Raw genomic sequence first — 15,891 nt, 5'->3', positions numbered from 1 at the left:
AACTAGATTTACAAGCTAACATAAAGAATCTGCTGGAATCAAGATGTAACTTATCCCTGTAGTAACACATACCATTAAATGAGCATATACTTTGAATTTACATTATATCAACTGGCAAGTTAGTAAAAATATAGAATTTTTTTTAAAAAAGACTTGAATTGTTTTAAAATAAAATCAAAGAAACAAATTTTACAATAAATACGTATTCAGACCAATCAACCCGTATGTCTGCTACCCCCCAAAACATATGTACTTCAATATTTCTTATGATGTTACTTTCAATAGGAGCACTTCAGTATCTTTAGTCTAAAAATCCCAATCTAACACATTTCTGGTTGCCAGAATTTTTTGTGAGAGTTACTAAATCTGCAGTTTGAAAGAACCTAACTGACCAAGCTGAAGACTGATAAGACTGCAAAGAACCCCAAAGACTGCAAAGGATGAGGGAATCACTTCCCTTAAATTAATAGGTATTTGCCTTTCACAACAGTCTTGAAAATCAACATAGAATTTAGAATATTTTAAAAAATATTTTCTGGGCTGGGGATATGGCCTAGTGGCAAGACTGCTTGCCTCGTATACATGAGGCCCTGGGTTCAATTCCCCAGCACCACATAACAGAAAATGGCCAGAAGTGTTGCTGTGGCTCAAGTGGTAGAGTGCTAGCCTTGAGCAAAAAGAAGCCAGGGACAGTCCTCAGGCCCTGAGTCCAAGCCCCAGGATTGGCCAAAACAAAAACAAAACAAAACAAAATTTCTGTATACATTGTTGACTTAATGTGATCTCAAGTCATAAAAAACAAATGATTATATTTGGGGAATGATGGGATTATGGGTGATTTTTATTCTTTTCTCCAACATGACTTGTTTGTCAGTAATCGGATATATTAAGGACTGTAGAAATGAACTGTAGCAGCATTCTGAACTATTTCTGGCACAGTCAGTCTGCTGTCCAAATGTAGAACTGCAAACAAAGCTAGCTAAAAAAATCACTGAAGCCTAGCACTGGTGGATCATGCCTGTAACCCTAGCCACTCAGGAGGCTGAGATCTGACGATCACAGTTCAAAGCCAGTTGTGAGATGCTTGTCTCCAATTAACCACCCCAAACCAGCAGTGGAGCTGTAGCTCAAAGTTGTAGAGTGCTAGCCTTAAGCAAAAAAAAAGCTAAAGAGTAAGTGTCCAAGCCCTACATTCAAGCCCTATGACCAAATTTAAAAACAACAACAACAAATCAGTGAAGAAGAGGAGAATGCAGTCATTAATTCAGAATATATTTTATAAAATTTAGAAGAATGAAGAAGAGGTGGGTTGGAGAGGGATGGATGAGAATGTTGAAAAGGGTGACACTGATTGAGATGTATTGTACTCATAAACTGCTTTGTTATGCGGCAACTCCTTTGTACAACTACTTAAAGATAATAAAATAAATAAACCTCTAAAATTGTTACAATGTTTATTATCAATCTTAAATGCAAAAAATAAGATTATCTGAAATACAAAATATCTCAATTTTGGAAAAACAAATAGGTATAACATTAGGAATAGAACACATGATTGTAATCTCAGCATTCAAGAAGACCTAGATAGAGTTCAATGTCAGCCTGGGCTACATATTAAGGCCTTGTCCAAACAAAAAAAAAGGGCAGATAGAGATCCTCAATTTTTTAGTAATTATCTTTTGGTAGCATGAACTACATTTTTTTCCCGAAAATAAGAGAGACAACATACTACTTGCAGAAAATCTGAACCAAAATATAAAAATACCCATATACCACTGAAGATATATTTAGTATATATCATGTATTTATCGCGTGTATACCACGTAAATTCAAGACTTACACAAATATATTTTTCTCATATATATTTAGGACTATTTGACGTGAATCTTTATTATTGTATGCACATTTTCCTCTGCTATTTTCTTCTTCATATCGTCTTTATTTTCTATATTTTACATCAATTATAATAATTACATTTGTAATAGTAGGAAAGAAAATTTGACTCCAGCAAGCCTGAATATTTGCATTATCCTCTTTTATTTTTACTAAAAGCATGCATTTACCTGTCTCTATTACATATGCCAATCTGCAAAATATTTTTAGATAATCCATACTTACTCTCTTCCATAATACTTTGGTCTATTTTCTACCTGTTAGGGAAAGAGAAAAAAATTATACTTGTGAAAATGCAATGGGGCAAAACATAACATTTTGTACATGTAATAAACCAAACATGCATTAAGAAAAAGAATTTTAAAAGATTAGAGACCAGATAAGACATCCAAAAATTTAATGTCACCATTATGTCACATGGGTTGTAGCTTTCTCTCCCATTCTCTGGTACTCCTTCCCTTCCTATTGCTCTATTTTCTCCATTCTCAGTTCTATCTTCTTATCAGATCTTTCCTTACCACAGCTTATCTTCCCCCAGCATTCCATAGTGTGAATGGGGCTATAACTAACGAAAGCTCCCTCCCCCTAGCATTCCTTACTGGATAGGCAAGACAGACAGCTTTTGCACCAGTAGTTTAAGAAAAACTGAACAGCATTTTTCTATCTGCAAAGGATACAACATTGAATAGAACCATAACTGTCCTGTCATAGAATTCATCTAATGGTGAGAAACAAACAGTAAAGAAGTTTTCAAAAGAAGCATAGAAAATGGAAAGTACAGCACTAATGAGTGCTATAATGAAATACGAGTGGTCAGAAAAGGTAGTATTTCAACTGGGTTCTGAATGGTAAGATGGTTCTAATAACAAAGTCACAGAAATAGCAAAGACTTTCCCTTTGGTGAGACCAGAGCTTTCATTTATTTACCTGTTTCTATTGTCTAGGTGTTTTGGTTACATTTGAAAAGTATTTAATCTTCACAAGAGAAATTTCATTTCATTTTCACAAGATTATCACTCATTTCATTTACTTATTGTCATGGGAAAGTTCCCCTCTTTTATTTATGTATTTCTCATTGACATGAATTACCCATATAAAACTTATGTACTATAAGGAGGAGTTATGAACTACTGTATGTTTTCAATAGAATAACTAATTAACATATTACCTCCAAACCTTGGTTGGAGATGAAAACAAAACCTATCCTGGGCAGGGCAAGGTGATATATGTCTAAAATCTTATCCACCAGGAGGTAGAGATGGAAGGACTGTGGTTTGAGGCCAGCAAAAGTTAGGGAGAGTCTACTTTAAAAACAAAATGGGAGTGTTTTTATATGTCTGTGATCCCAAGTTCTTAGGAGGTAGAAGGAGGAGGATTGTAGTTCAAAATCAGACAAAGCAATATAAGCAAACTAAAGAGAAAAGGACTGGAGTCATGCTTAGGTGGTAGAATATTCATTGGGTCTGAATGTAATCCCTAGTAACACAAAATAAAACAATTTTTTTTTTTTTTTTGGCCAGTCCTGGGCCTTGGACTCAGGGCCTGAGCACTGTCCCTGGCTTCTTCCCGCTCAAGGCTAGCACTCTGCCACTTGAGCCACAGCGCCACTTCTGGCCGTTTTCTGTATATGTGGTGCTGGGGAATTGAACCCAGGGCCTCATGTATCCGAGGCAGGCACTCTTGCCACTAGGCTATATCCCCAGCCCCAAAAAATAAAACAATTTTTAAAACCCTGTTTTTAGCTAGGCGCTGGTGGCTCACACCTGTAATCCCAGATGAGATCTGAAGATTGAGGTCGAAGCCATCCTAGGCAAGAAAGTTGGTGAGAATCTTCAATAAATTACCAAAAGGACTGAAATGGAACTATGGTTCCAGTGGTACAGCTGTAGCCTTGAACAAAAGAAGTTCAAGAACAGAGCTCAAGGCCCTATTCTTGGTACATATCAACTATATAATATATCTTTATCAATTATAACACCATATTGTAAAAGAGATCTCTAACTGAAATTTTATATCTTTTAACCAACATCTTCCCAATCACTATGACTTAACAGTCATTTATCAAGGAGATCATGCCCCTTTGTTTTCTGTGTTCTAGGCTTGTCTCGCTCAACATTATTTGTTCAAGTTCTGACCATTTCCCTGCGAATACCAATATTTTGTCATTTCTAATAGCTATGTAGTATTCCATTGTGTAAAGGTACCACATTTTCTGGATCCATTCATCTGTAGAGGGGCATCTGGGTTGTTTCCATATTTTGGCTATTGTGAGTTGTGCAGTGATAAACATAGATGTGCAGATGTCTTTTTGATATCCTGAGACCTGTTGTTCAGGATAGATGCCTAGGAGTGGTATGGCTGGGTCATAGGTAGGTCTATGTTGAGCCTCTTTCAACTTTTTAAGATTCCACATAGAAGATTATGCATTACTAGTCGTTTAATGCCTGGATTCTTTCATTTACTATCATATTTTCTAGGTTCTCTAAGTTCATTCACATTGTTGCCAATTGTGAGATTGTCTTTTGTTTAAAGGCTGTATTCAGTATGAAATATATACAATTCTCCTGTACACAGAATATGCATTACCCATTTCCATATATGGACATTTGCTTAATCAATTCATTCATTGGCAGACCCTTGGGTTGCTTTCATATCTTGGCCTCTGTAAACAATGTTGCCACAACATGGGAATGTAGACTTCTCTTTAACATACTAGTTTCATTTCATTTAGATACAAACACAGTGGTGAGACCACTGGAGCATATGGTAGTAAAGAAACAGAGCATAAGAGAGGTCAGATAATTTGCTCACAGTTAGTACTTATTTGAGTAGTAGAGCTCAAGGTAAATTTGATATTCTTAGGCAAAACAAAAAGTCCTGAGACCTGGGTCTGTCTGACATCTGCCACTGAATCTGAATGTTATCTGATTAGGTTTAATATGGCAGTTTCCTTAACAACTAAAAATCTGTACATTCAGTGACCATCTCCCTTGGTTTTGCTTGGAGAATGGATGTCAAGTCTAGGTTACCTGCCCACTAGTCATCGACATTTACAGCTGTTTGAAGCAAACTTCAGATATTTATTCAGCAATAAATTCATTCAGTGATATACATATATTTGTGTTTCAGTGTAAAAAAACCTCAAGGTAAAATCAACTGGTATTTAGATTCTAGCCACTTTGGAACCTTCTAAAGTATAGATAACTAATAAAATTTCTCCTGCATGGTAGTGTTTTAACTGACTTCTGATTTCTTCACAATGCTCTCTCAGCTTTTAAACAAAACAAAAGCTGTGAGTGGAGACAGTAGGGAGGGGGCTGGGAAAGAATAAAGAAACAGAAGACACTGTAGGAAAGGAAATGTACTTATTACCAGAACTCACATAATTGTAATCCCTCTATAATAAGAATATTTTAACAATTTGTAAAAGATAATTTCTTTTTATGTACTTTATCTCAATATCCTGAGTTCAAATAAATGTGTGGGTTTTTAAAAACTTTTCCTTTTACCCAATTATAATATCTTCCTGATTTTCTATATCCTATATTATTGGTTAAAATTTTAACATGTGCTTGTCTGTACAGTTACAGGAAAGTTATGATTTTTACCTTGCTCCAAAAGTTATTCTTTTTTTTTTTTTTTTGGCCAGTCCTGGGCCTTGGACTCAGGGCCTGAGCACTGTCCCTGGCTTCTTCCCGCTCAAGGCTAGCACTCTGCCACTTGAGCCACAGCGCCACTTCTGGCCGTTTTCTGTATATGTGGTGCTGGGGAATCGAACCTAGGGCCTCGTGTATCCGAGGCAGGCACTCTTGCCACTAGGCTATATCCCCAGCCCCCAAAAGTTATTCTTAAACAATACCCTTAAGGAATTTTGTTTTTGCTGAGCCTGCAGCCAGGTTATTTATTATCTTCTCAAGGTAAATTATACTATAATCTTCATCCATAATTTCTCAGCTTGTAAAATTCTCTGAACTAAAAATATGTCCATTTAGCAGAGCAAGGAGAATGGTCTTCAGCTTCCCATTATCCTTCTACTCTTTACCCCACAGATTTCATTCAATGCCTTAGCCCATGGAGTCCAGCCCCTGTTTCCCTTGTTAATAGTTGTCCTTGGGGTATAGCAGATTCTCATCACTTGTCACTTCCCCACCTTCTCCTGACTTCCCAAGGCTCTTGTGGCTTCGGAGGATCAGACAGGGAGCAGGCAAGGGAGTGAAGAAAAATCCTCAGGAAAAGAAGGACTATTTTAGCTTCTGAATACTTCCACTTTTTAAAAATAAGAGGGATGATTCTAGGTGTTCAGGGAAGGCTGCAGACACTACAAATCCCCTGGATAAGAGTGTTCTCTCATGAGAGGAGGGCTTAGTCCAGAATAGTCCTGCAGTCTTGACAAACCTAAAGTGTCCCCCAAACTCCTACCCTTTAAGTATGGGAAAAACTGATCTATGAAAATTCCATGTATCAGTATGACAGATGAAGTTGAATGAGAAGATCTGAGGAACCTGGAAGAAAGTGCTCATCCTACTATAAGAAGCATGATCTCAGAAGACCAATAATCTGCCTTTTTATACATTTGTAAATAAGTGGATTTTTTTTTTTTCTTGGCCAGTCCTGGGCCTTGGACTCCGGGCCTGAGCACTGTCCCTGGCTTCTTCCCGCTCAAGGCTAGCACTCCGCCACTTGAGCCACAGCACCGCTTCTGGCCGTTTTCTGTATATGTGGTGCTGGGGAATCGAACCTAGGGCCTCGTGTATCCGAGGCAGGCACTCTTGCCACTACGCTATATCCCCAGCCCCATGTAAATAAGTGGAATGTTTTTAAGGATATAATTATGTCAGACTTAGAATTTTCTTTTATATATTAAATATATATCTTTTATTTTAAAAATATGTCTGTTAGTCCCTGTAGCTATTAATGATGACTGTTCCATTTTTAGGTCCAAGGCTTGTAAGAGTGGGAAGATAAATCTTGAGAACAAACTTTTACTTCACAAACAAAAATGCAATGTTGGACTCTTTGAGAATTAATTTAGAAGTCTATGGTACCTGATAAAATGCTGGTTTAAAAAATGATTTTACATTACCTGTTCAAACAAAAAAAATCTATATAAAGGCTCAGATTTTACGCTTGAGGAACACTGCCGTCTGTACACCTGAAAGCATACTCATTTATGCACGGTATATCATCATTTTAAAAATGGAAATAAAAAGCCAAGCATAGTAATATAAAGCCTATAATCCCAACGATGTAGGTGCCTGAGGTAGAAGTACGGCAGTCCTTTCACCACTGGCAAAAATGTGAAACCCTATATGAAAAATAAACTACAAAGTCAAAAGGCCTATAGGTATGGCTCAAGTGGTACAGTGCTTTTTTTATCAAGGCCTATAGGTATGGCTCAAGTGGTACAGTGCTTTTTTTATCAAGTGCAAAGCCCTGAGTTCAAACCCCAATACCTCATCCACGAAAACAGAGAATAAACTTATACTATAAAACTGTCTTATAGTACAAATAATATGATTAATCTCTAAGATATTAGTTAAGTAGTGATTTAGAAAGATCTTTCTAAATATTGCTCAGTTGCCTAAATTAAAGTGTAATGTATATGTCTTTAAAGCCAAACAATTACTGAATAAGCATAAAAAGGTCTAGGATAGACCTATCAGAGGTTCACAAGAGCTCAACAGCTACATACATATGATTATATAGAATGAGGCTAAGCAAGATGAACTCCAAGAGAGGGAAACAGGAGGATTTTATCAGTGGGAAGCCTGTGATAACAGCAGGTTTGAGCAGGCAATGAGGTCAGTTCTATTTGGGATACACTATTTACACTTGAGATTTCTATTAGCCATACCACTGAGACTGGCTGGTTTGTAAAGTATGCCTGAAACAATTAGTTGTAGATCTAGAAACCATACTATAAAAAGAATTATTTGTAGTTGAGTTGAAGTACATAAAAAAGTACATAAAAGTGCAATAAAATAAAATAAATCTTTTATATTTTGGTAGTCACAAGAATAGCTGGTAATACTTTCTGGAATTAGAAAAAATGAATATAGTTACAACTTAATTTCTCTGTTCAATTATTTCTTAGATATTCTGCATTTAAAAATTCTGCTCCTAATGTGATTTAATAGTTGATCATTCAAGCTTTAAAAATAAGGCACTACATATCCTGGTTTCAGAATGTGCTAATGGAAATTCAATTGAAAAAAGGCAGAACACTGAGTCCATCCCCAGAACCTTATAAGGGTAGACAACAAGAGGAAATTCCCACACATTGCTTTCACTAAACATATTCTGTTACGGTCTGAGAGAGCCCAAGTTTGCCATTTGTGGTGCATTGGGAAAAAAGAAATAGAAATGACACATGCATGTTTAAAGAAGATGTCACAATGAAAAAAATCCATTATTTTTTCATTTTTTTAATGTCAAAGTAATGGACAGAGGGGTTACAGTTACATACGTAAGGCAGTGAGTACATTTCTTATCAAACTTTTTACCTCCACTTTTCTCCCACCTTCCCCCTCCCTGAAAATCCATCATATTTTTTAACCAATGAAGAAATGTTTATTTTAAATAATAGATCATCTAAGAAAAGTTAAGTGTTACATTTCATCCCATGCAATATATAATTGACATTCAAAAACTTTTAATCCTGCTTAAAATGTATAAACTTAAAAACATATATTCACCTATACCTCTCCTTGCTTCTTCTCCCTTTCCACCTCCCCCCCCTCGCTCTCTTTGACCTAATCAAGGTGTATTCACCACCTTTATTTGACCTTTTTGTTTTAGCTATTTTTCAGATAAGGTCTTGCACTTCTTGACTGGGCAAAAAGCTGTAGCTGAGATGGCAGAGACATACCAAACCTGGCTTGTTGGTTGAGATTGCAGCATGTGTGGGTGTGGGTGCCTCACTAACGTTTTTCCTAGGCTACCTAGGCAAACTATAATCTTCCCAATCTGACTCCCTGGTAACTGGGATTACACATAAGGGCTGGCCCCAACCTTTCATTCATTCATTTATTTTTGTGGAGTATGTGAGTATGCACATGTGTCAAAATTCACTACATATATAAAAACACATCACCAGATAAATCTCCCTCACATCTCTTTATTCATCCCTATACCCCATAAGTAAACCACACTCCTTCCTCATAATTACTATTCCACTGGGCTTATCTCTGGTTAATCCTGTGTTTCTCTTTTATAGAATTAAAGTTTGTTTTCCCAAAACTGGAGACTGAATTCAAGTGGTTCAACCACTTGAGCCACATCTAGTCCTTGTGCTTTTCCTTTGTTTTTCAGATAGGGTCCCATGCTAACTTTATGTAGCTTGACCTGGCACTGTAATCCTCCTTCCTCTGCCTTCCAAGTAGCTGAGAACACCAGGTACAGCCAAATTGCATTATTTCTTATTTTCTATTCTTTCTTACTAAAAAAGAACTTTAAAGTCTATTTGCATACATTTTGTATTTGGAAATCATTCTGTATTGGCTCATAGAAATTTTTCTTATTTTTTGATATTATATCCCAGTATGTGTCCCATACAAATATTTAGTTTTCTTCCCAATATTCTATTACTAATAATCCTACAACAAAAAAACCTTAAGAATATACGATTTCCCATATTTGAACAATAAATTCAACAATGTAGCAGTATGTCACAGAAAAAGTGTAGGTATAATTTTGTTAAATATTACAAAGTTCTCAAAAGTTTTAGCAGTTCATATTCCCATCACCAATATATGAGAATACCTGTTTCTTCACTGCTAAGCTTTTGAACTTCTCCCAGTCTGCAAGGTAAAATGGTCTGTGTGTTTTAATTTGCATTCTTATTACCAATTGACTATCTTTTCATATGTCATCAAATTGCCTTTGTGAACTACCCATGTCTTTTGTTCATTTTGTAAAAATCATGATTCAGATCTTTCTTCAAAAGGGAAATAATTCAGGAATCCTACAATGCCTTCAAGGATATCTTCAAATTTCATTTTAAAAACTAGCCAGGTGGCTGGGGATGTGGCTCAGTGGTAGAGTGTTTATCTAGCATGCATGAAGCCCCGGGTATGATTCCTCAGTACCACATAAACAGAGAAAGCTGGAAGTGGTGCTGTGGCTCAAGTGGTACAGCACTAGCCTTCAGCAGAAGCTCAGGGACAGTGCTCAGGCCCTGAATCCAAGCCCTATGACAGGCACTAAAAAACAGAAAAAACATGCCTATAATCCTGGCTACTCAGGAAGCTGAGATCTAATGATGTAGTTCAAAGCCAGCCCCGGTAGAAAAGTCCCTGGAACTCTTTTTTCCAATAAACTACTTAGAAAAAGCCAGAAGAGGTACAGTAGTGCTGTGGCTCAAGAGGTAGAGCAGCACTAGCCTGGAGCACAAAGAGGCTCAGGGACACTGCAGTGCCAAGGCCCTGAGGTCAAGCCACAGAACCAGCAAACAACACAACAACAAAAATAAAACTGGAAAAGTGGGGTGGGATGTAGTTCAGTGGCAAAGTGCTTGCCTATCTAGTGCAACATGCTGGATTGGTTTCCCAGTACCAAAAAAGAAAAGACAAAAAATAAATAAAACAAAATAAGTAAAAACAAAGTTGTGAATTAACCTGAATCACTTCAAACTAGATGGTTATGGTCTATATAATCTTCCAAACAGTTTGTTAAGTCGCAACTATGACAAGGGAGAAGTATGTTAAGAAAAATACATGCACATCACAATTTTATGAAGCAGTTAATCCCACAATTAACCAAGCCTTTTAAGAAAGTGAAAGTTTGGGAAACAGATGATTAAGTAATTTTCTTGTAGTGATTACATTTCACCCACCTCACAAGTACAAGTAATTCTTCTAGGATGAGGGGCTTCCTGTTGCAACTGATATACTGTGAGGAGAAATAAAAACATCAGTTTCCCTTATGTAAACTTTAGGAATATATTAGGAATAAGAAATAAGCTGCTTCTTATACTCAGAAGAAACTTTTACACTTCTATTTATTATTAAATTAAAAATTGTTATAAATACAAAGTAAATCAAATTAAATTTAGCAAATGTCTAGGAGCAAGGCACAAACAGAAAAATCATAATCCACACAAATGTATTTTTACCTTATAACAAATCAATTCTGGATATTTATCTCTGTTCTGTCTTCTGCTAATTTATTTTCTCTGACTTAAGTATGTATTAAAGTAAGCCTCTAATATAAATAGCCATATAACATATAAAATGCATATACATATTACATACATGTACTGTGAAACACTTTATCAAGTATCAAACATAACTAAAATTTAGAAGCTAAAAATAATATACAGTTTTCTTCCTCGTTATATTGTAAACATTTATCTTCAACTATCATCTCACCTAAGAATAAAATTTCAGAGGCAAAGTTACTATGACTTATCAAAGAAGGACAAATGGAGTGAAAGTGAATCCAGACACTGAGACGCCTAGCCAAAAGAGTAGATTATTCTCAGAGTATCTGAAAAAAGGTCAATGAAAATTATACTGATAGTATAACTTCCTTTGCTAGCCTTACTTCCATCTTTTTTAAAATTTAAAATGAAAAAAGAATGAATAGGATTGGTGACTGTCGGAAAAAGAGTAGTAGTATGCTTGCCTCTTAAAGTATATTTTTTCTATGTCTAAATATACAATTACGTATATATGAATTTAAATTAGCACTGAAGTTAAATACCTACATGCTTTGTCAACATAGTATCAAACTACCAGGAATTTGGGAAATTCTAGATAAAGTACAACTCATTTCAGCTGGGTATCATTATGTAAGTTCTATCTCTGACCTTACTTAGTTATAGAAACATTTTTAAAAACACACCTAATAAGACTATTAACCAGTTTGTATATATATATATTTGTGTATATACATATATTTGTGTATATACATACACAATATACACATTATGAAAATATAATGACACACGTCATTGTTTTATTTCTATTTACTATATATAAAGACTGAAAATAATCCCTGGCACATGATAAGCACTCAATAAAGAGTAGCTATTATGTAGATGACTGACACTAATACCTAAAGTTCCTTATAATATTTGCTTACAAGGATAGTTATGAATCCATCACTAAGACATAGCATCAGGGTAATACTATAAAAGAAAACTGATAATGGCTTTACTGCTGGAAATAAAAATAACAATGCACTTCCTTAGTAATGTCAAAAATTCTACTGACAAATGTATACCTTTGCCTTTTTCTTGTGGTTACAAAAGTGCCTAAAAGATAATATGTTAAAACAGTTTGATAGTATTAAGTTAGTAATACATAATATTACACAATACTGTAGGCCTATCTGTTATGCTCAGTAATCATTTATCTATCCAGTATACAAACTTGAAAATAAGCCAGTATGAAAAAAGGGGTGATAGTATTGTCACACAAGAACTGATGCAGCCTTCACCTTTTTGTTAAGATTTTCAGAGGGCACATTTTTTTTCCTTTTTTCTAACATTAAATTATACAGTAATATTTAGTCTGCAATTTCTTTCAATACTTTTAATTGCCCTAATGGGTACAGTTCTGTTTCTTGGAAGTAAGTTTTTAGACAAATCCCCTACTGATTGGCTATCAATGGTTCATTAATGTTAAGATTATTCATTTTTGTGTTCTTTTTTATTATTATTATTATTTTTTGCTAGTCTCAAGGCTTGGGACTCAGGGCCTAAGCACTGTCCCTGGCTTCTTTTTGCTCAAGGCTAGCACTCTACCACTTCAGCCACAGTGCCATTTCTGGCTTTTTCTGGTTATGTGGTGCTGAGGAATCGAACCCAGGACTTTGTGCATGCTAGGCAAGTATGCTACCACTAAGCCACATTTCCCAGCCCCAAGATTATTTACTTTTATGGTAGGAAATGTGGCTTTAGTGATGGAGTGCTTGCCTAGTATGCATGAGGTCCTGGGTTCAATTCCTTGGTACCACACAATAAATAAATAAAATTATAAAACAAAGGGGGAAATAACCATTTAAATTATTTTTTAAAAGATTCTTCCTTTTTAGGCTGGGGATATGGCCTAGTGGCAAGAGTGCTTGCCTTGTATACATGAAGCCCTGGGTTCAATTCCTCAGCGCCACATATACAGAAAATGACCAGAAGTGGCGGTGTGGCTCAAGTGGCAGAGTGCTAGCCTTGAGCAAAAAGAAGCCAGGGACAGTGCTCAGGCCCTGAATCCAAGCCCCAGGACTGGCCAAAAAAAAAAAAAAAAAAAAAAGGATTATTCATTTTTAGTAATACAAAAATGGAAGCCAGCTGGGCAGTAGTAACTCATGTACATAATCCTAGCTACTCAGGAGGCTGAGATATGAGGATCACAATTTGAATCTAACCTGGGCAAGAAAGTTCTTAAGACTCTTTTTATCTCCAATAAACTACTCAGAAAAAAAAAAGCCAGAGTGGTGCTGTGGCTCAAGTGGAAGAGCACTAGCTTTCGGCAGAGAGGCTCAGGGACAGAGCCCAGGTCCTGAGTTCAAACCCCAAAACTGGCAAAAAAAAAAAAAAAGGAAGCCATTGGAATTTCACAAACAAATATAGTAAATATAGACTGAGACTGAGTGAATATCTACTAAAATATCATGAAAATTATGTTACTTCTTCCTTAGTTTGAAACTTCTGATAATTTCTATTGGAATTCAACCCAATTTATATTACCCCAACCATTAAATTATTTGTCAAAAATTGATAGCAAAATTCAATTCTGGTAACGGATGAACTCAAGGTACTATGAATAGATATCTTATGAAAGTCTTTAGAGCCAACTCCAATATTGAGAGTGGCAAACACATACACACAAAACAGACTGAGCCTAATCACAATTTTTTCTAAAAGCAGAATTCTGTCAAACACACTAATATCTATGTAACCATAATTAAAAATTGTTAGAAAGCTATTTTTATGTTTTCTCATGATTCAAATTTAACCATATTCTAATCTTACAAAATGAAAATCATGAACTTAAGGAATTTTCATGTGACTGATCTTTACAAAAGGACTTTTCAACTTGTAACAATAAAATTTCCTTGAATGAAACTTCTAAGTTTTTTTAATCTGAGAGAAGATAAAACATCTAATAATTTCCTCTATGTTTCTATTATTAAGATGATGATAGTAGCAAGTCCAGACACTAAAGTTTATGAAAAACTATCAAACTCAGTAAAAGATATTGTCACACAAAAAAGAGTTATTTTAAGAGAAAATGCTGGTTTTCAAATGAAAATACAGAAAAAGAAAAATTGCATGTACTGTATTTTCTAATCCACATTCTGCAGTGGAGATAAAATTGCCACTAATTCAGTCATAGTCTAGGACTTCCTAAGTGATGTTACATTAAAAGTGTATAGAGTAGGCATAGATTAGAGTTAAGAAGATGAAGATAAACTGAAATCCAGGAAATGCAGAAAATAATTCTCAAGAGGTTTCCAGTGAATGAAATCTTAAGACAAAAATCTCTAGAAGGAAAAGAGCACTAGTGTTTTTCGTTTTGTTTTGTTTGGGGGCGGGGGTCAGTCATGCAGCTTGAACTCAGGGTCTGGACAAGGTTTCTGAGCTATTTTGTTCAATTCTAGTGCTCTACCACTTTGAGCCACAGTTCTACTTCCAGTTTTGGGGTGGTTAATTGGAGATAAGAGTCTTGCCAGTTCTCCTGTCCAGGCAGGCTTTGAACTGTAATCCTCAGATCTTAACCTCCTGAGTAGCTATAATTACAGTACTGTCATTTTTATATAGTCTTAGAATTTTACTTATCTACTGGGTGAGGGAGGACAGGGTTTAGTAGTAGTAAACAATCTTTTTTTTTTTTTTTTTTTGGCCAGTCCTGGGCCTTGGACTCAGGGCCTGAGCACTGTCCCTGGCTTCTTCCCGCTCAAGGCTAGCACTCTGCCACTTGAGCCACAGCGCCGCTTCTGGCCGTTTTCTTTATATGTGGTGCTGGGGAATCGAACCTAGGGCCTCGTGTATCCGAGGCAGGCACTCTTGCCACTAGGCTATATCCCCAGCCCAGTAGTAAACAATCTTTTTCGAGACTTTTAAAATAGTATTATTGGGGCTAGGAATGTGTCTTAGTGGTAGAGTGCTTGCCTAGCAAGCATGAAGCCCTGGGTTCGATTCCTCAGTACCACATAAACAGAAAAAGCCAGAAGTGGCACTGTGGCTCGTGGTAGAGTGCTAGCCTTCAGCAAAATGAAGCTCAAGGATAGTGCCCAGGACCTGAGTTCAAGCTCCAGGACTGGCAAAAAATAAACAAAAAAATAAAATAGCAATATTCTTAGAGACTTCCTATATTTTACTTATATTTAGCTTAAAGCAGCAACAAATTATTAAAAGTATCTGTTGTTCTTAGACCATAAACCAATAAAAACTTTAATTATTACTTTTTCAGCCAGTAAATATTAGTGATTTATAAATATCAAAATTTAGTTTAATGGGCTAGGAATATGTCCTAGTGGTAAAGTGCTTGCCTCATATACATGAAGCCCTGGGTTCGATTCCTCAGCACCACATATACAGAAAAAGCCGGAAGTGGCGCTGTGGCTCAAGTGGTAGAGTGCTAGCTAGCCTTGAGCAAAAAGAAGCCAGGAATAGTGCTCTGGCCATGAGTTCAAGCCCCAGGACTAGCAAAAAACAAAACACAACAAAATTTAGGTTAACTTATCTTTACTGTTTGAGATGCTGGTTTTGATTGTGTGTGTGTGTGTGTGTGTGTGTGTGTGTGTGTGTGTGTGTGTGTTTGGTTTTTGGCTTTTGTAATGCTAGGGATAAAATTCAGTGCCTCATATGGTAGACAAATGCTTTAATACTGAGCTCTATCTCTAGCCTCTTGTGACACTGTTGTTGCCACAGTATCCTAGCTTCTTTAAAATCTATTTTGATGCCAGGATCTGATGGCTAACACCTGTAATCCTGGCTACTCAGGAGGCTGAGATCTAAGTGAGGATTGTAGTTCAAAGTCAGCCTGGGCAGGAAAA

General features: G+C 36.1%; 1 protein-coding gene across 1 annotated transcript in view; it reads right to left on the bottom strand.

Annotated features, from left to right (window-relative positions):
- The window catches only part of Chn1 (chimerin 1), a 159,155-nt gene that overhangs the window by 99,614 nt on the left and 43,650 nt on the right, over positions 1-15,891 (bottom strand). Inside the window, exons 4-5 of the mRNA XM_048345212.1 lie at positions 10,727-10,782; positions 2,119-2,150 (exon numbers count right to left, since the gene is read on the bottom strand). Of these exons, the coding sequence (XP_048201169.1) occupies positions 2,119-2,150; positions 10,727-10,782 (88 nt within the window). The remainder of the gene's footprint in view (positions 1-2,118; positions 2,151-10,726; positions 10,783-15,891) is intronic.

This window comes from Perognathus longimembris, chromosome 4 (genome assembly GCF_023159225.1).
Source record: "Perognathus longimembris pacificus isolate PPM17 chromosome 4, ASM2315922v1, whole genome shotgun sequence".
Lineage (NCBI taxonomy): Eukaryota > Metazoa > Chordata > Mammalia > Rodentia > Heteromyidae > Perognathus > Perognathus longimembris.
Note: the sequence above shows the minus strand (reverse complement) of the source record. Positions and strands in the feature narration are given on the sequence as shown.